The sequence below is a fragment of the Saimiri boliviensis genome, chromosome 6 (genome assembly GCF_048565385.1).
Source record: "Saimiri boliviensis isolate mSaiBol1 chromosome 6, mSaiBol1.pri, whole genome shotgun sequence".
NCBI lineage: Eukaryota > Metazoa > Chordata > Mammalia > Primates > Cebidae > Saimiri > Saimiri boliviensis.
The window spans coordinates 39,319,378-39,334,968 of NC_133454.1; the positions used below are offsets into that span (position 1 = coordinate 39,319,378).

Here is a 15,591-nt window from a genome sequence, read left to right on the forward strand (position 1 = left end):
AAAAGACCTCCATTGAGCTGAAGCTAACAAAAACATCTCTTGTCTGCTTACAATTTTTTAAAAAAGTTATTTGCAAGTAATTTTTCTCAATGTTATGCCGTTATCATAAACTGAGAGTCCAGTAGCCAGGGTGCCAAGGGATGGTATATGGAAAGTGCAACTTTGACCTACTTTACTCTACTTGGCCAAGTTTTAGCTGTTTTCTGGTTCTCTTCATTTGAATATAATAGTTGAAAGAATGCACACCATTCACAGTTCTCCCCATGTTCTCTCTCTGTTTTTCTGACTCCACATGCACGGGCTAACTTGAATGGTTTCTCCTGAATTTATTAACTTGGTCCCTTTTATTTCTGCTGTTAACTTTGATGTATTTTCCTCCTCCTATATATGTTTTTCACCATGATCAGTATATTCCATGAAATATATATATTTCCTATTTTTCTCTCCTAAAGTATAAATAAATTATCATTGGGAAAGGAGAACATTTTTCTCTGACTCACATAATGTAGTAGTACTCATTCATATTTTACTTATTTGTGCTGTATAGTTCTAATAGGAAGAGCCTGTGGCCAGGTGAGTGAAGGAGAAAAATATGTTGTTTGGTAGTTTTTCCACATTGCTCTCAAATTTTCATGTATTTTGCTTATTTACTGGCCAGTGTGTAACAAATAGTATAGTAGTATCCATTATTGTCTAACTTGGGGACGCCACGGTGAAGGCATAGATTTTCTTAGCACTAGATTCCATAACACTTGATTAATCTTAATTCTATGGCCAAAAAAAAAAAAAAATGCATCTTCTTCCAATCATTGGGAAAAGATATGTTAATAGAATAACTTTTCTTAATTTTTCCTACCAGATAACTATTTTTAAATTTGTGAGTGCACCTTACTACTTAGTTATTAGCAACAAATAGCCTGTGGAAAAACAATTAACAGGTAGTGACAAATGTTAATTTGAACATGACATTTAAATTTTTAGATGTTGAGACTGACATATATAATGGAGTTATTGTTTTAATAAAATTATTTTTAATAGATTTCATATTAATATTTTATGTTGTCACATTAATTCATTCTTTATAATGTTAATGTACTAGAAGTGGTAAGATGGAAATGAGCTGTTTTTCTTTTTCCCTGTCTATTTAGAGAACTGCAGTTTAAGCTATCTTATAGGGAAAGTTAGAAATTGTTGGCTGGTTATCATTTTTATATTTTTGTGTTCCTATATTTTTATTCATTAGGAATGGGATACGTTTACAGGTGTGGTTGTTGGAGACATGTTAAGGAAAGCCGTAAGTTAAAATAACAAAATCTATTTTGCTTTTAGAAAAAATATTTCTGGCTTTTTGTTCATGAAATATAATTTGCTTCAGAGGTGTTCTAAATTATTGTTGAAATTATACTTTGATTAGAAGAATATATTCTGGCCTCTTAAGTATTTCCCACAATATAGACTTAAGTATATTTGTTGATTTTAAAGACATATATTCTGAGAATATGTAATACTAAGAAATTAATGTAGTTTTTTTGTATTTTATTCCAAGGATAAATTTATAATCTTTAAAAAAATCAAATCTTATAACATGATGATTTTTCTTATATAATGGAAGTTTAAAAATTACATTTTAGAACTTTAATAACTTCATTCAAATTTAGCTTTTTTCTAATAATTTCCTATTTGAATACATAATGTATAATATTCTTCCAGCAGTATACCCCAAATATAACATGAAACCTAGATTATGTCTGAAATGTAAGATACAGTTAAAAATAATGTACCTTTTATGACTGTTTCTCATGACATTTGAGTTTTTCTGAAGTTTCATGAAAGATTAAGCACAATGAAAAAATGATTGCAACATTTGCTTAAATGGTTCTCAATTCCTCATATATTACGTATAATTTACCATGGTGACTTGTAAAATATATATATAGAAAAGAAATAATGTATAGAATGAACATTTTTTTCAAAATAGTAAAATAGCTAATTAATGCTATTTTTTAAACTCTGAATTTTACCAAGTGTCCTAAGGAAAATAATTGCTTTTATTAAAGGACTCTCAACAAAGAATACGTGATCAACTTCCGTCTTGGATAGATCAGGAACGAAACTGGGCTGTGGCAACCTTAAAGGTATTGCTTTTCTACTATGAGACATATTTTACTTTCTTCTACATTTTCATCGTTTCTGTTGATACTTTTTGTTCCTTATTCATAATCAGTGTTAACACTTTTAATAGGACATAAATTCCCCCAGCCAAAAGTTACCAAATAATTATTGTGATTAGTTCTTTAATCAGTAATTATTAAACCTTTCATTATGAGATGGCATGCCTTCCAAATATAGTATTTTCTTTCTCTCTCTCCACACCCCTGCCACAAAGGTAAGTTAAGCTATGAGGATGGTGACATGGGGGAAGAAAAAGCATTTTAGAAGCCTAACTCTCAACAGTTGTGTGTTCTTCAACTACTTAGGCTAAAATGTTATTTTTGTGAGAATTAAAGACAAATACGCTTTTCTCCAAATCTATGCATATATGTTTCCATCTTTCCTTTTCTTCCCCTGCTTTTCTTCACAACTGTTTTAATGTTATAATAGCACATGATAAAAACAGTAAGAATAACTAGGATTTACTAATGGCTTACTATGTTCAAGGCATAATACAGAATTTTAAAATAGATTATCTCACTAAATATTTTCAATAACATTATGAGGTAGCTATTGTAATTGTCCTTATGTCACAGATGAGGAAATTAAGGCACTGAGATATATAGTAACTTGTTTATGGTCACTTAGGAAGTACAGCCAGAATTTAAAACTGGGTTTCTTGCTGCATAGTCTGGGCTCTTCACCACTAGTCTTTACTGCCTTCATTTCATAAATATTTGTTGAGTAAATGAAATGAAAAAAAAATAAGGGGGATTCTGCTTTATAGCCTCCATTCTTTTTCATTAATCATTTATTTGGTGTTTACCCTTTGGTATAATGCTAATGACAGTCTTTACTTGACAATTTTAGTCAGGCTCTTGAACCTTTTTCTAGGCCCATCTGTGCACTGCCTTGTAAAATCTACTTTTAACAAGAACCCTGCAAAGTTGGTTTAGTGAGAATTTCTTCATCTTCCATATCTGATTACTCTTGCTATGTAATCAGATTCCTCACTTCCCACCATTCACCAGGTGATTCTGATGACTTTGGCCTGTCTTCAGCAAGAATCCTATTAAGTTGGTTTAGCCAGAAATCTCTGTACCCCTGATATTTCTGCTTAGTAATTTTTTATCCACTGACCTCACTTTGCTCCTTGGCTATAAATTTCCACTTGCCCATGCTGTATTCAAAATTGAGCCCTGCTCTATACTGGAGTCTCTTTTCCTCTGTTGCTTCCTCTGTTGTTAATAGTCCTGAAAAAAAAAAATCTGTTATTATTGCTCTAACTACTGATAAGCTCTGGTTTTTTGTTTATACAAGTAAAATAACAGATGCCTGTTTTTTAATATTTAAGAGACTCTGCCATGAAAAAACTTACACTGTAGAGAGCATATCAAATAATTACCTTGTCATAATGGTTGGCAGTGTACAAGGTACCCAAATACACGATGATTATATAATGTATAGCACACCTAAATTAGTAATGATGGGGCTTTGTATACTAAATGTCACTAAAGTTAACAGACCACCATCAAGAGTTATTTTAATAGACGCAGATCATTTACTAAAAAGTAGTTAAATTGAAATGTAATTAATTTTCTGCTGTTTAATTTTAGTTAAGTTTTATAGTGAAATTTGGGCAGTATAATGGATCATTTTTATGTAAATATAGATGTTTGGATAAAGCATTTTTATATACTTGATTTATGTTTATATTATATGAAGTTCTATACTGAAGATATAGATCTTCTAAATTTCTCATTTGTTTTCAGAGAAATTTCTTTGTTTTTAGAGATTTACATTTCTGATCTTACAGCCCACTCTTGAAAATTTGTGAAAAGAGAACACAGTTTGAGGTAGAGGGAATTAATATGTTTGCGAAAACCTCTGAAAGATGATATTGTTTAAAGGGAATATTGAATGTGGTATAGAAATTTATGAGGTAGCAAAGAGGGGTTAGACCATTTAGAGACAACAGAAGCAGCATGTCTACAAATAGAGGCATAAATAAATACGGTTTAGAAAAAACATTCTTTGTTATTAAATTTGATATCGTTTTAGAAAAACAGAGCTGTACAGAAATTAAAGCTGTGAAGATACGTTTTATTCAAAAGAACTATTGCCATAGGTGAAAAGAGATTTCTGTATAGTACTGTGCTCAATTCTGAATATAGAGTGGACAAGTGGGAATTTGTACCCAAGAAGTAGGGTAAGGATTAAGTGGTGAGGGTCAGTGATCAGATACCAATAGATAACAAGGGTGGGAGAGAAAGAATTTTTTTTTTTAAGATGGAGTCTTGCTCTGTCGCTCAGGCTGTAGTGCAGTGGAGCCATCTTGGCTCACTGCAACCTCCGCCTCCTGGATTCAAGTGATTCTTCTGCCTCAGCCTCCCGAGAAGCTGGGATTACAGGCTCCCGCCACCATGCCCGGCTAATTTCTTGTTTTCATAGAGGCAGGGTTTCACTATCTTGGCCAGGCTGGTCTGAGACTCCTGACCTCAGATGTTCCACCTGTCTCGGCCTCCTTAAGTGATGGGAGTAAAGGAGTGAGCCACCACACCAGTTGAGAGGAGGAATTTGATTGGTTATTAAAGGTAGGGATTCTTGCTAAAGTTACTTAACAAAATTCTTGTTAAAATGGGATACTACAAAGCAGGACAGGAAGTCCTGATTGAGGTCTAGTTAAAGAGAGCTCAGAGGAGCCTGACCAAAGTTTTGACAAAGAGAGTCTTTGTCAATATTAATATGAAATTTGACATATTAACATGACAATCCTTAAAATTTACACTTGATCCTAATCACAGTATTTATTTTCTCCACAAGGTGGCGATAGCTAGATACAAATGTTTTTATACAGAGAAAAGATTTAACTTATGAATACTGATTTAGTACTACTTTGGAAATGTATTTTAATTCTGGCTTTAACATTTGATGAGTCTACTATAGTGTTGCTGACCTAGAAATAATTAGACAAGCTAACACAATGTAGAAAATGAGTAATAAACACCAACTAATTGGTTCTCACTTTTAGGTTTTTTAAAAAACAAATATATGAGCTTATATTTCCTTATAGCTCACTATATATGGCCATTTTTATTTTTTAGATTGCTCTCCCCAGTCTTTATCAGACCCTCTGCCTTGAAGATGCAGCTCTGTGGCGTACTTTTTATCATAATTCAATGTGTGAGCAAGAGTTTCCATCTATTCTTGCAAAGAAAGTTTCCTTATTTCAGCAGGTAAAATTTAGTCTTATCTAAATGCAAAAAAGTGTTTAATGTTTCTCTTATTATTCAGAAGCCATTTGAAGGACTTTGCTTTTAGTGTTACTTTACCTTTAATGACGTATTTGGGGAAGGGCTTGCTGCTTTTGCCACCTTATTGACAATTAAATCACACTAAAGTTGCTGGGTAGAGTTTCTTTCACTGTGGCTTTTCTTATTCTCTCTGCTTCAGACCCCAGGGGGATCTTGTAATTGGAAAAATGTATTTCAGAAAGAAACTAAGGTACAAATTGTACAGGTTTCAAAATCATTTCCCAGAGTTCTTTTTAAGGAAAAGACCTAATAGTGAGTTATAGGGGATTTTTCACATTCTATTTTAAAACAGAATGATGAAACCTACTGGCAGGTCCTGCTCAAATTTTTTTGCTAGTCGAAAGGCTTAGAGAGTGGGCGAGCTCTTCAGAAGTTGATGCTCCAGGAAATGACCTTTCCATTAATCTATTCCCTGGATCTAACACCTTTGTGTCTCCATATACAGTGAATTCTATCTCCCCAAGAGTGTTTAAACAAAAAGGAAAATGACTAAGAAAAAATAAAACTTAAACATCTAGGACTATCATAGATATACATGATTCAGTAGTCCCAGCTACTTGGGAGGCTGAGGTGGAAGGATCACATGAGCTCAGGATTCAAGGCAGCAGTGAGATGCGATTGCACCACTGCACTTCAGTGTGGATGACAGGGCAAGATGCTATTTCTATTTTTTTTTTTTAAGATAAAAATTTTGAAAATTTTAGGGAGGATTTCTGGGCCTCTGTTTGCTGTCACCAGAAATGCCTCACCCATACCATGATTTTCATCTGCCAGTTACCCTTTTATTAGAGTCAGAAGACATTGCTAGCCCTATGTTTACTTTTGATGGTAGGCTTGAGGAAGTAAATGGATTTCAGTAATATTTTTGATGTAGACTTGCTATATACCTATTGTGACAGTTTAAAGCATAGTAATACAGAACAATGATAAGTGTTCCCATATTTAGTAAACATTTGTTTAATTAGTTAACATTAATTATTGTTTAAAGGTTTTGCAGGAACTTTCTTCTTTTAAAATATTCTCTGCATTTTATTTTAAGATTCTTGTAGTACAGGCGCTAAGACCAGACAGACTGCAAAGTGCCATGGCTCTTTTTGCATGTAAAACTCTGGGTAAGTATGATGCTTTTCAAGAACTAGACCACTGACCTGAATTATTTGTTTTTAATTTACATTTAATTTTATTTTAATCTTAGTTTAGAAATGTCATAATGTCTTTTTTATTCATTCTGTTTATTTATCTTCCAATCTCTACTTGTTTGAGGAAAATAATTCTCACCTGGGCACAGTAGCTCATCCTGTAACCACCGACAGGTTCACCTTGCCTGCTGCCTAAACAGAGCTTATTTAGCAAGACAGGAGAATTGCAATGGAGGAAGAGCAATTCACACAGAGCTGGCTGTGCAGAAGAATGGAGTTTTAGTTTTACTCAAATCAGTCTCCCTGAGCATTGGGTGTTGGAGTTTTTAAATAATTTGGTGGCTTGGGAAGTGGAGAGTGCTGATTGGTCAGGTTGGAGATGGAATCATAGAGGGTTTCAGGTGAGGTTTTCTTGTTGTCTTCTGTTCCTGGGTGGGATCACAGAAAATGGTTCGGTTTTACAATAGTGATATTATCCTCAGGAGCCATTTGGAGACGTTCAGACTTTTGCAGCCAGAGGCTGCATTACCCTTAAACCATAATTTCAGATTTTGTAGCTAATTTGTTAGTCTGCAAAGGCAGACTGGTCCCCAGACAAGAAGGGGGTCTTTTTTTAAAAGGACTATTGTGAATTTTGTTTTAGAGTCAAACCGAAACCACCTTTGCAAAAATTAAAACAGGAAATTATGACAGTGAAAGAGATCAGACCAAACTGACTCCATCTTGTTTCTAACCTTTAAGCTATCCTTGTTCATTCCTGGGCATAAGCAGAACTAACCTTCGGAAGGAATTTAGTTTATGGTTTGACTCTGAAACAAGATTGATTAATAGCATTTTCCAAAAAGAACCCCCCTTCTTGCTTGGGGATCAGTCTGCCTTTGTAGGACTAATATATTCCCTATTAGATTAGAAATTATGGTTTAAGAGCTGGGCGCAGTGGTTAACACCTCTAATTCCAGCACTTTGGGAGGACAAGATGGATGAATCACTTGAGGTCAGGAATTCAAGACCAACCTGCCCTATGTGGTGAAACCCTGTCTCTACCCCCCACCCACCAAAAAAGAAAAATTAGCGGGGCATGGTGGCGGGTGCTTGTAATCCCAGCTACTTGGTAGGCTGAGGCAGAAGAATCACTGGAACCCTGGAGGGGGAGGTTGCAGTGAGCAGATCATGCCACTGCACTCCAGCCTGGCACCAAGGCGAGCCTCAATCTCATTTTAAAAAAAAAGAAAGAAAGAAAGAAAGAAATTACAGTTTAGGGGTTATGCAGCCTCTGGTTGCAAGAGTCTGAACCTCTCCAAATGGCTCCTGGGTATAACATCACTATTGTAAAACCTAACTTCAGTGCTTGAGATATTTTGCAGATCCTGTACTAGATGGATCAGCTGATAAAATGTAGTCTGGTAATCTGGCTCAGTCAGTTCTGCAATCCCACCCAGGAACAGAAGATAGCAAGAAAACCTCACTTCAACCCCATTATGATTCCATCTCCAACCTGACCAAACAGCACTCCTCAATTCCTAAGCACATCCCTGCCAAATCCTCTTTAAAAACTCTGATTCTGAATGCTCAAGGAGACTGATTTGAGTAATAATAAAATTCCAGTCTACCGCACAACCAGCTCTGTCTAGGTAAATCAGCTCTGTCTAGGCAACGGGCATAGTGAATCCATTGGGTACTTACAAAACCATAAACTAAATTCCTTCCCAAGGTTAGTTCAGCTTACATGCAGGAATGAACAAGAGCAGCTTAAAGGTTAGAAGCAAGATGGGATCAGTTAGGTCTGAGCTCTTTCACTGTCATAATGTCCTGTTTTAATTTTTGCAAAGGTGATTTCAATACCTGTAATCCCAACACTTCGGGAGGCTGAGAGGGAAGAATTGCTTGAGTCCAGGAGTTTGAGACCACCCTGGGCAGCATAGTGAGACCTTGTTTTTTGTAAATATTAAAAAATGAGCCAGGCATGGGGGCATATGCCTGTAGTTCCGGCTACTCAGGAGACTAAAGAGGGAGGATTTCTTGAACTCAGGAGTTCAAAATTGCAGTGAGCTGTTATTCTGCCACTGCACCCCAGTGTGGGCTTCAGAGCAAGACCATGTCTTAAAAAAAGAAAAAAAGAAAAATGATTCTTTTTGTTAGAGATGCTCATATATGATGTTGAATTAAATTTCACATCCTATATTTAGTAAAGGTATTTGGACTGGAGTGTTCCTCAATCCAATATGACTGGTGTCCTTACAAGAAGACATCCATGTGAAAACAGACACAAGGAAAATATAATGTGATTATGAAGGCACAGATTCAAGTTGTGCAACTGCAAGCCAAGGAACACTGAAGATTTCTAGGCAACCACAAGAACCTAGGAAGAGATATGGATGTGTTCTTGTAGCAACACCAGTTATACTGGATTCAGGCACACTGTTGTCCAGTATGACCTCATTTGAAGTTAACTAATTCTATTTGCAATGACCCTATTTCAAAAAAGGTGAACATTTTGAGGGGCAGGGGTTAGACTTCAACATATCTTTTTTGTGGGGAACACAATTTAACCCATAATATCTACAACCAAGCTTTTCACATAATGCCTGTCTTCTGCCTTACCTGTACACACACAAATATTTTGAGTCACTTTTTAGACTGGTCACCTGGTTGATTAATGATGAGTATATGCAAATAAGTCTGGATATGCTCTGTGTTTTTGTTTACCTATGCAGGGGGAGGAAATGTCACTGTTTATTCAACTTTGGTAGAATGTTTATCTACCAGATAATTTTTACTCATGTCTGGCAGAGTAATTGTCCACCTTTCTCTTGGTTGCAAGTGACAGATACCCATATTAAACTCACTTAAATGAATAAAGGGAATTTATTAGTTTAAGTATTCAGTACTCAGGAAAGAAGAGGTAGGGCTGGTCTTCAGGTTAACTGGAGTTAGACAACATCGTGACTCAGACAGTATCAGGAAACTCTGTCTTTGTCTCAGCCTTGCAGTTTGTCTCTCTGTTCTCTGGCTCCTCCACCCCCATGTCTCTGTTTCTCCCTTTTTCTGTTTGTTTTTCTCTCTCTCCACCTCTCTTGTTGCTTTTAGACTTTCATTTTAATTTCTGCTTGTACGTTGGCCTTAGTCTAAAGGATTCATAATATTCTGGGTGATAAGACCGCTGACTTCCTGAGTTATATTTTAAAGCTTTTTATGAAAGAAGAAGGATAATTTTTCCTTCTCAACTTCACCATCAAAAATCCTAAAGAAGGACTCTGATTTGCTCAACTTGGGTTACATATCCACCTCCGCAACTAATCACATCAGAAATATATGGAATTACGTTTGTCCAAAAGCAGCCGTGTATGGGGGAGTGGTTATTACCAGAAGTGAAGGAAGGGATGATGGTACAAAACAATAGTATGCATTGTAATCAGGCTACATAGAACCTGTTTCAATTTTTATATTTAGTTGATAGTTTGATATGAGCTATTAATTTATAAAGAACAGCTGGGCACGGTGGCTCATGCCTGTAATCCCAGCAGTTTGGGAGGCCAAGGTGGGCAGATCACCTGAGGTCAGGAGTTTGAGACCAGCCTAGCCAACATGGTGAAACCCCATCTCTACTAAAAATACAAAAAGTATTTTTGGTGTGGTGGGTGTGGTGGCAGGTGCCTGTAATCCCAACTACTTGGGAGGCTGAGGTGGGAGAATTCCTTGAACCCAGGAGGGAAAGGGTTGCAGTGAGCTGGAATCACATCACTGCACTCCATCCTGGGCTACAGAGCAAGCCTCTTTCTCAAAATATAAAATAAAAATAAAAATAATTTTAAAGTGCATTTTGGGAATCTAACTCCTTTAAGAGTTGTATGTATATAACTTCTGATTCTGTAGATGTTGGTGGAAATGTTCTGTAAATGTCTATTAGGTCTATTTAGTCTATAGCAATGATTAAGGCTAATGTTTCTTTGTTTTTCTATCTGCGTGATCTGTTTAATGCTTACAGTGGAATGTTGAAGTCCCTTTTTATTATTGTATTAGAGTCTATCTCTCTTTTTAGCTATAATATTTGCTTTGTATCTGAATGCTTCAGTGTTGGGTGTATACTTACAATTCTTATATCTTCTCGATGAATTGACCTCTTTATCATTATATAATGACCTTTTTGTCTCTTTTTATAATTTTTGTCTTGAAATCTGTTTTATCCAATATAAGTATAGCTACTCCTGCTCTTTTTTTTTTTCCTTTGGTTGCCGTTTGCATGGAGTATCTTTTTCCATCTCTTCATTTTCAGTCTATGTGAGTCTTTATATGTGAATTGAGTTTCTTGTAGAGAGCATATAGTTGTGTCTTATTTTTAATCTATTCAACCACTGTGTCTCTCTAACTTGGAGACTTTAGTCCATTTATATTCAGAGTTATTATTTAATAATAAGGAAGGACTAACGACTGCTATTTGGTTATTTGTTTTCTGGTTGTTTTGTTAATGTCTTCTTTTTTTTCCCCCTTTCTTCCTGTCTTCTCTTGTGTATAAGTGTTCTTCTCTGGTAGTACATTTTAACTTCTTGCTTTGTGTGTGTGTGTGTGTGTCTATTATAAGTTTTTGTTTTGTGGTTGCCATGAGGCTTGCAGAAAACAACCAGTGGTTTTAAACTGATGACAACTTAACTCTGATTACAAAGAAAAGAAAAGAAAAACAAAACAAGCAAAAATAAAACTAAAAATCTACACTTAAATTCAATTCCCCTCCCCCCATTTTGGGGATTTTTTTTGTGTCTCAATTTATATCTTTCTATATTGTCTATCTCTTAACAATTTGTTGTAGTTATTATATTTGACAGGTGTCTTTCAGACTTCATACTAAAGATATGAGTCATGGTATAGTTTGAATATATATCCCCACCATATCTCATTTGAATTGTAATCCCCAGTGTTGGAGGTGGGGCCTGGTGGGAGGTATTTGAGTCATGGGAGCAGATCCCTTGTGGCTTGGTGCTGTCCTCACAGTAGTGAGTGAGTTCTCTCAAGACATGGTTGTTTAAGCATGTGGCACCACCCTCTCCACTCTCTCTTACTCCTACTTTTGCCATGTTACATGTAAGCTCCAGTTTTCAACATGCGGGATGCTTGTTCCCACTTTGCCTTCTGCTATCAATAGTGGCTCCCTTGAGGCCTCCCCAGAAGCCTAGCAGATGCTGGTACTATGCAGCAGAATTGTGAGCCAGTCAAATCTCTTGTCTTTATAAATTGGCCAGTCTCAGGTATTTCTTTATAGCAACGTAAGAATGGCCTAACACAAGTGATTTACATACCACAATTACAGTGATAGCATTTTCTGTATTTTTCTGTATACTTACTTTTACCAGTGACTTTTATACTTTCAGATGATTTTTTGCTGTTTGTGCATCCTTTTCTTTTAGATTGAAGAATTCCCTTTAGCATTTCTTATAAGATGGTTCTGGTGTTTGTGACATTCTTTAGCATTTGTTTGTGAAAGTTTTTACTTCTTTTTCATATTTGAAGGATGATGTTGCTGGATATAATATTCTAAGTTGATAACTTTTTTCCCTTTAGCACTCTGTGTCATCCCCTTCCCTCCTGCCATATGAGGGTTCCACTGAGAAATGTGCTGCCAGACATATGGAGTTCCTTTATATGTTATTTGCTTTTTTTGTCTTGCTGCTTTTAGAATATTTTCTTTGTCCCTGGCCTTTAAGAATGATTATTATATGCCTTGAAGTAGTCTTATTTAGATTGAATTTGTTGCTGGTTTTGACTGTCTTGTACCTGGATATTCTTATCTTTCTCTATGCTAGGAAAGTTCTGTTATTATTTCTTTGAATAAACTTTATATCCTGATCTTTTTCTTTACATCTCTTCAAGGCAAATAACTTGTAGATTTGCCCTTTTGAAGTTTTTTTTTTTAGATTTTGTAGGCATACTTCATCCTTTTTATTCTTGTTTTTTTCTCCTCTGTGTATTTTCCTGTTTTCAAACTCACTAATTTATTCTTCTGCTTGATAAATTCTGCTACTGAGATACTCCGATGCATTTTCAGTTTGTCAGTTGCATTTTTCAGCTCTAGGAATTGATTGTTTTAAAAAAAATTATTTGAATCTCTTTGTTAAATTTTTCTGATATATGCTGGGTGCGATGGCTCACACCTGTAATCCCAGCACTTTGGGAGGCCAAGGTGGGTGGATCACCTTGAGGTCAGGAATTCAACAACAGCCTGGCCAACGTGGTGAAACCCGTCTCTACTAAAAATACAAAATTAGCTGGGTGTGGTGGCAGGCACCTGTAATCCAAGCTACTAGGGAAGCTAAGGCAGAATAATTGCTTGAATCTGGGAGAGGTGGAGGTTGCAGTGAGCCAAGATCAGACCAGTGCACTCCAGCATGGGCCAGTGAGACTGCCTCAATTTTTTTTTTCCTCTGGTATAATTCTGATTAATTCTCTGTGTTATCTTGAAGTTTGTTGAGTTTCCTCAAGACAGCTATTTTGAATTTCTTGTCTGAGAGGTTACATATCTTTATTACTTCACGATTGGTCACTCATACCTTATTTAATTCATTCACTAAGATCATGTTTTCCTGGAGGTTTCTGATGCTTGTGGACCTTCATCATTGTCTGGACATTGAAGAGTTAGGTATTTATTCCAGTCTTCAGAGTCTGGACTTGTTTTCACTTATTCTTCTTGAGAGGGTTTTCTTGGAATTCAAAGGAGACTGAGTGTTGTTACTTAAGCCTGTTTTCACTGCAGCTGTTTCAGCACCAGTGGGTACCCTAAGCCCAAGAACTCTATGACTCTTGCAGACTCCTAGAAACACAGCCTTGGTGGACTTGAGGAAGATAAGGGAGAATTCCCTGGGTTCCTAGACAAAATCTTTTCCTCTCTTTCCTCTCTTTCCCTCAAGCAAAAGGATTCTGTTCATGCTGAGTTGCCTAGAGTTTGGGGAGAGGTGATATGGACACTGCCTTGACCACCACAGCTTGCACCATGCTGAGTCATACGTGAAGCCTCCAGGCTTCCAGATCAACACAGTACTGGGGCTTGCCCAGGGCCTGTGACCACTACTGCTTGGCTGTTGCTGATGTTCATTAAAGGCCCAAAGTCTCTTTAGTCAGCAGGTTGTCAGCCAGTGGATTCCCTGCTGGCGGAGAATTGATCTTGAAACACAACTGAGGAGCAAAGGCCTGGAATCATAGGCTTCAGGAATCTTCCTTGTGCTTTATTTAACTATGACTTGGCTTGTGTCCAAGTTGTAAGACATAGTCTTCTGCACTTTTCTCTTGCCTTCACCCAAGGAGAAGGAATCTATCTGTGTGCTGCATTGCCTGGAGTTGAGGGAGGGTGATGCAGGTTCTCTTGTGGGCTGCTGCAACTGGTGTTACACTGGGTCACCCCAAACCCATTATTAGGGACACCAGAATAGCACTGGGGCTTGCCCAAGGACTGCAGTCATTGTGTCCTGACTGCCAGTCAAATTTATTTGGGGTCTCAGGACATTTTAGTTAGCTGGTGGTGAAGATGTCTGGGACTTGGTTTCCTCCTGCTGGAGCAGAGGACTTCCCTCTGGCTCAGGGCTGCTTTATATGCTCCTTCCATAGGCACTGGTAGAATTCTGCTTGGTGTTGTGTTCCACTAAATGACCAGGCCACACTGAGTTCCAGTGCAAAGTCACACTCACTTCACTTTCCTCCCCCTATGCACACAGATTCTTTCTGTGCTGTGCTGCCTGTGGTTGGGGAAGGGGTGGTGTAGGCAATCTAAGACTGGTCTTACTCTCTTCAATGCCTCTTTCTTTGTGATTCTATTAAAACCAGCTGCTGGGATTACTCACTAGATTTTTTGGTTCTGATGAAGGTGTTTTCTTGAGTGGATAGTTATTCAAATTGGTGTTCCTGCAGAGGACAATTGCTGGAGGATTCTATTTGGCCATCTTGCTCTCTTTCCTTCTTGACTGTTGATTCTAAAGACTGAAGTGGTTGGAAAAAAAGATAGTCGTTTCCATGTTTGGAAATGATTTTGAATATACTTTATTTTGTTACTGGAACAATTAACATGTTCCCAAATTTGGATATATATGGTGAGTAATAACTGTATAGTAGACATCTAAGAATATGGAAAACAGTTATCCCTATATTTAGCACTAAAATTTGTTGATTGAAGTAGCCTTTTACTAGCATTTTTGAGAAAATAGAAGCACTAAGACAGAAATTCATCATTTCTTATAAACACATCTACCAACTATGTGCATTAGTACTCATACTCATTCTGCTGTTTTTTCTTTTACTATGAATGAATGTCTTTGTTCTAATCAAAGGTCAACTCATTTATTGTTTTCTTCTTCATTTCTGCCATTATCATCTCCTACATCATGAATTTCACCTTCTTTGCTGAATCATTTTTTTCAGCATACAAATATTTTAGTATCATCTGTCTTAAAAATACCTCCCTTGGTCTCAGACCCTTCTCTAGCCACTATCCTATTTTTTACTTCTTTCTAAACTCAATAAAGTTGTCCTTTTCTTTCTTTATAGAACACTTTCTTCTCTTGATTGTTATGTTTCTTTTTTCATTCCCCAACCCTCTTAGGCTGTTCCTTTTTACTTTTTTTTACTGGCTTCTTGTCTGCATGTCTTCTAAGTGTTGGAGTACTTTTCTTTTTAATATAGTCTTGCTCTGGTTTCCTTCTTTCGTTATTATACATTCTTCCTGTGGGTGATCTCACCCAATCCCTGGCTTTAAATATCATCCTTAAATTACTCACTCTTATACCTGAGCCCTGGAATTCTAGACTTATGTATTTTATACTTATTTGATGTTTTTTGTATTAAAAACATCAAAAACAAATATCTCAAATTTAATGTGACAAATACATTACTTTTGATTTGTTTATACTAGCATCTACTCAATTGTTTAATCCCAAAACCCAAAAATATAGTCATGTGTCGCTTAACAGTGGGAATGCATTCTGACAATGTGTCATTAGGCAATTTTATTG

At 36.4% G+C, this 15,591-nt stretch overlaps 1 protein-coding gene across 4 annotated transcripts in view; it reads left to right on the forward strand.

The window, feature by feature from the left end:
* The window catches only part of DYNC2H1 (dynein cytoplasmic 2 heavy chain 1), a 402,876-nt gene that overhangs the window by 191,666 nt on the left and 195,619 nt on the right, over positions 1-15,591 (forward strand). For all 4 annotated transcript variants that reach the window (XM_003923764.4, XM_003923763.4, XM_074400491.1 and 1 more), the window contains 4 exons: positions 1,244-1,294; positions 2,058-2,135; positions 5,256-5,387; positions 6,505-6,577. In XM_003923764.4, the coding sequence (XP_003923813.1) occupies positions 1,244-1,294; positions 2,058-2,135; positions 5,256-5,387; positions 6,505-6,577 (334 nt within the window). The remainder of the gene's footprint in view (positions 1-1,243; positions 1,295-2,057; positions 2,136-5,255; positions 5,388-6,504; positions 6,578-15,591) is intronic.